This window comes from Microtus oregoni, unplaced genomic scaffold (genome assembly GCF_018167655.1).
Source record: "Microtus oregoni isolate MIOR12 unplaced genomic scaffold, Mior012 000012F_ref0000307, whole genome shotgun sequence".
NCBI classification, from domain to species: domain Eukaryota; kingdom Metazoa; phylum Chordata; class Mammalia; order Rodentia; family Cricetidae; genus Microtus; species Microtus oregoni.
Window position 1 is genome coordinate 26,362,390 of NW_024543071.1, and position 4,572 is coordinate 26,366,961.

At 44.0% G+C, this 4,572-nt stretch overlaps 1 protein-coding gene across 1 annotated transcript; it reads left to right on the forward strand.

The window, feature by feature from the left end:
* The first annotated feature begins 579 nt into the window (after nt 1-579).
* Nucleotides 580-1,859, forward strand: Ch25h (cholesterol 25-hydroxylase). Its single transcript, XM_041661992.1, has one exon. It carries the CDS (start codon nt 588-590, stop codon nt 1,440-1,442), a length of 855 nt encoding a protein of 284 aa, XP_041517926.1. The 5' UTR covers nt 580-587; the 3' UTR covers nt 1,443-1,859.
* The last annotated feature ends 2,713 nt before the right edge of the window (nt 1,860-4,572 follow it).

The following is a 4,572-nucleotide window of genomic DNA, read 5'->3' on the forward strand; positions in this document are numbered from 1 at the left end:
AGGGGAGGATCATTTTCACTAATTGGAGCCTGGCCGCTCCTTTTGGGAGCTTTTGTGTACGATGTCAGGTTTCCTTTGTAAAGGAGTCTGTACTGTTAGCAGCGCATCCATTAAGAGCGCATTGGGGTGAAGTGTTTATATCCAAAGGTCTCCAAGATGTAGATACATGCCTTGACCCGGTCAAAACGGAAATTTTAAAACTCAGAATCCAGCTTTGGTTGCGAAACAGCACTTTCTGGTGGTGATGAACACACTACTTTGTAGCGGCGATGGCGGGCGAACTATTCTAAGCCAGGATTGCTCACTCCTGTATCAATAGTACGTCCCGGAAAAGTGAGAAAAACAATGCTGTATGCCTGGGGACCGGCTTTAAGTGCCGCTGCATGCATGTATGTGGAAGAAACGATTCTATGCAGCTGTGAAACAGGACAGAAACATCAACCTAATGCACAACTTTGGGCTATTTAAACAAGATTCTGTAGCAGGGAGGCGAGGGAAGGACAGCTGACATCACTGGGGGCGGGGCCGCAGTCCTATGAAAAGTCAGCGGGTCTGGGGAGACTGCAGCTGTGGGGCACAGTCTCAGCATGGGCTACCACAACCGCTCAGAGCTCCAAGACCTGGGCTGCTCCAGTCCGCTGCTCCTACAGCCCCTCTGGGACACCATGAGGACCAGGGAGGCGTTTGCGCGCTCACCCTTTTTCCCGGTCATCTTTTCCATCATCACTTACGTGGGCTTCTGCCTGCCATTCGTGGTGCTGGACGTCCTGTGTCCCTGGGTGCCCTTGCTACGACGTTACAAAATCCACCCCGACTTCTCGCCGTCCGCGAGGCAGCTGCTGCCCTGCCTGGGACAGACGCTCTACCAGCACCTGGTGTTCGTGTTCCCGGTGACGCTACTACACTGGGCGCGCAGCCCTGCACTCCTGCCGCAGGAGGCTCCGGAGCTTTTGCAGCTCCTGAGTCACGTCCTGATCTGCCTGCTGCTCTTCGACACAGAGATCTTCGCGTGGCACCTGCTGCATCATAAGGTGCCCTGGCTGTACCGAGCCTTCCACAAGGTGCATCACCAGAACGCGTCCTCCTTTGCGCTGGCCACGCAATACATGAGCATCTGGGAGCTGTTTTCTCTGACCTTCTTCGACGTGCTGAACGTCGCGATACTGCAATGTCATCCACTCACCATCCTTACCTTTCACGTGGTTAACATCTGGCTGTCAGTGGAGGACCACTCAGGCTACGACTTCCCGTGGTCCACTCACAGACTCGTACCCTTTGGCTGGTACGGAGGCGTGGCTCACCACGACCTGCATCACTCTCAGTTTAACTGCAACTTTGCTCCGTACTTCACACACTGGGACAAAATGCTGGGCACCCTGCGTTCCGCGGACTCCAGAGAGCTGTGCGCTTCACACTTGAACCAGGAAAAGAAACAGACTTGAGCTATTTTTTTATTTTCAGAAGCAAGTAATTTATAAGCCGATAAACTCTGTGAAATTTTATGTGTTTCTGCAATCGGAAAAAGTAATTTATATAATGTTTGTACATCAGTTTAATTGTAGTCTTGGTGTCAAATTTCAACTCACTCCAATGTCTTTGACTTCGGGACACAAGCTAGACATTCAGCGTGGTCTATATGAATCGCTATGATCTCTAGAATGACTTGTTTGTAGAAACAAAAATCACACTGGAACTGGGCTAAACACAGGTGTTGGTGCGTGCAAGACCTGATTTCTGACTCTTTAAGTATCAAACCTGTTCCTGCTGGGCAGTGACCAAGGTTATAGCATTTTTTTTCTATTTTTGAGTGAAATAATATATTTATGTTGAAAAAAATTTATTTGTATTTTAAAAATAAAAAGAGCACAAACTAAATAGGCACCGACTCCTGCTGACCCTGATGCATGACAGCAAAAAAGGAAGGGGGGCTGGGCTGCTCAGAGTTCTTTGAAGCATTTATCTGCCCTGCCATGACAAAGGAAATCTGGTGTTGGCTATTTCGGGGAGGGAAAGGGTTTAGAGAAGAAGTGGGGTGGTAGGAAGAGGGGGTGGGGTTGGGTGATGGTGGTGGGTTGGGTCTGCCTGCTTTGATTCAGAATGCTTTTTGGCTATTTTTTTGTTTTTTGTTTTTTGTTTTCCTTAAGAAGTACACGATATTCTACAGATTGTTTTTCTACAGGAGATTAACATCAGACATTGTACTGAAGGGTGGTATGTGAGGCCAATTTAGAGTCCGAGCATCAAAAGTAAATTAATGCCTTGTTGTTAGCAAACCTGATAGGTCAAGTCTGTGCATTAGAGAAACTGATCAATTAAGCTCCATTTTTTTTTCTTTTTGGCAGTACCCATTCTTAGCTGGTACAACTGATCCTTAGAACGTTGTCTCCTGGGGTTTTTGTATAGGTTATTTTCTTAATGAAGACACACGTGAAACATATAAAAACCTTTTTTTTTTCCTTACCAAAGAGTAAAATTCCGTCTGAGACTCCCCTGTTTCTTCACCTGTAAAAGGAGATGGGACACAGATTGCATGTGAAAATCAATCCCCTGTTACTGGCCATACAGACGTCACTACCAGCCATCCCGCCTACCTGCCACTTAGTTACTTTAATGTTAAATTGAGGGCATAGTTTACATAGGCTAAAGTTATAGTGGGAGATGTCAGAAGTCTGTAACTTTGCAAGTAATTGTGGGATCATCGTATATGAACCTAAATGTTTTTATTGAAGGGTTTAAAAAAATTGTCTGCCAAAGGAGAATCCTGGGAAACATCTTCAAGTCTTCCCAGTGATTGGCAGTATGCAGCTGAGAGGTACCCGGCCTCTGCCGATTTTCTCACGTTCACTCAGATGTGTTTTCCTGGCTTCTGATCTCAAGTTCCTTCCTCCTTTCTCTGCAACCGTACCAGGCTGGGACATAAAGATCTCACTTATTTATAAAAGAGGAAAAAAGATGCCGGGGAGGGGGCTGTAATAGACATGCCTCATCACCTCTGCCACGCGCACAGTGAGTGGGGAAAGAAGACGATAATCAGGCAGATGTGGAATATTTAGCAAAGCGGTTGGTTACTGTGAGGGCTCTAGGCACCCCAATGCCACCCATGTGGCATAATAACAATCTATCTCGGGTCACTGTCAGAGTCTGTAACAATGTGTCATGTCATCTTGCCCTGTAAGGGAAGTGAGATGAAGCAACTGTGCACATGGTGAGTGCCGGGATTAGGAACACTTTCTCCAAGTCCTGTTCAGCAGCTAAGGCCTTGTGGAGGAAGAAGAGGGGTTTTCAGTTAAGTGAAAGGCCACAAGAGAAAGACAAACAGGTCATATTGGTATGTTTCTTCACACTTTATTTTACTTGCTCTTTGAAACATTTCCCTAAGCGAGGTAGGGTAGTTCTCCTCATCACCAGCAGCTCACATTGTAGATGGAGAATAGATTCCACATAGGTAAAGTATCATTTTCTGAGTAGGAGTGAGATAGGCATTGGAATATTCTTAATTAGGAAACCCAATAAAATAGTTTTTCTATTTCCTTAGCTTGTATTGATTGTGGTGTTTGTGTGTGTGTGTGTGTGTGTGTGTGTGTGTTTTCTTAATGTGATTCTTGCTTGTCATCAGTGAGGTTTCTTTAAAGCATTTACTGCTTAATTTTCTGGCTGTTTCCTATTAGTGGATCCTCTCTAACCACAGACACATTTTTTTAAAGTCTGTATTGTGCACAACAAGTGTCCTTTCTCCCATCTCCTAATGACCTCAAAATGTTCCTATTAATTACATTATAGCATATACACATGCATACATACATACTACCCATATGTGTAGATATACAAAATATATAGTACTGTATATCACTATGCATACAAGTACTCAAATTATATAGATATCTATCTATGATTGCATATATATAAATGCAGACATTTGTACAGTGATCTGTACCATAAATGAACACATTGTATATATTATAAATCTATTATATGTTATATGAACATATATGCATGCGTGTATAAGTCATGCTATATATAGATGCAATTTATGCATGTATACTACATATACACAAATGATATTTAAACACACATATGTTCTACCTATATACTCTGTTCTTTCTTCCCTTTCTCTTTTCTCCTCCTCTTTTATACACATACACAGCCATTTCTGTTAGGTTAACTAATTGTATCCTCTCCCAGAATGACACTTGTTTCTTGATATGTATCGGCTCAACATGACATGGATTCTGAAAACACAGGAAATGCACCTTAGCTATCAGTTATGTCTTTCTTCTTCTGCTTCTTCATGTTCTCCATTCTCCGTCACCAGACAAACTCAGTCTTTTACTCAGCCCATGCTCTCTCTGCACAGTCCTGTTCTAGAGAAGATAACAGGTCTCTGGAAAAGTGTCAGATAAGCACATTACACTCATTTGAGGTGGTAAGCAGTATCAGGAAGACAGTAATAGGCTGCTGAGGGATCCCAAAGAGAGGGAGGCATCGGACCCAAATTGTGAAGACTTTTATGGGTTCAAAGAGCAGGGATGCAGGCACAACTGATACCTAGTGGGAGACAGACAGTTGCAAAAT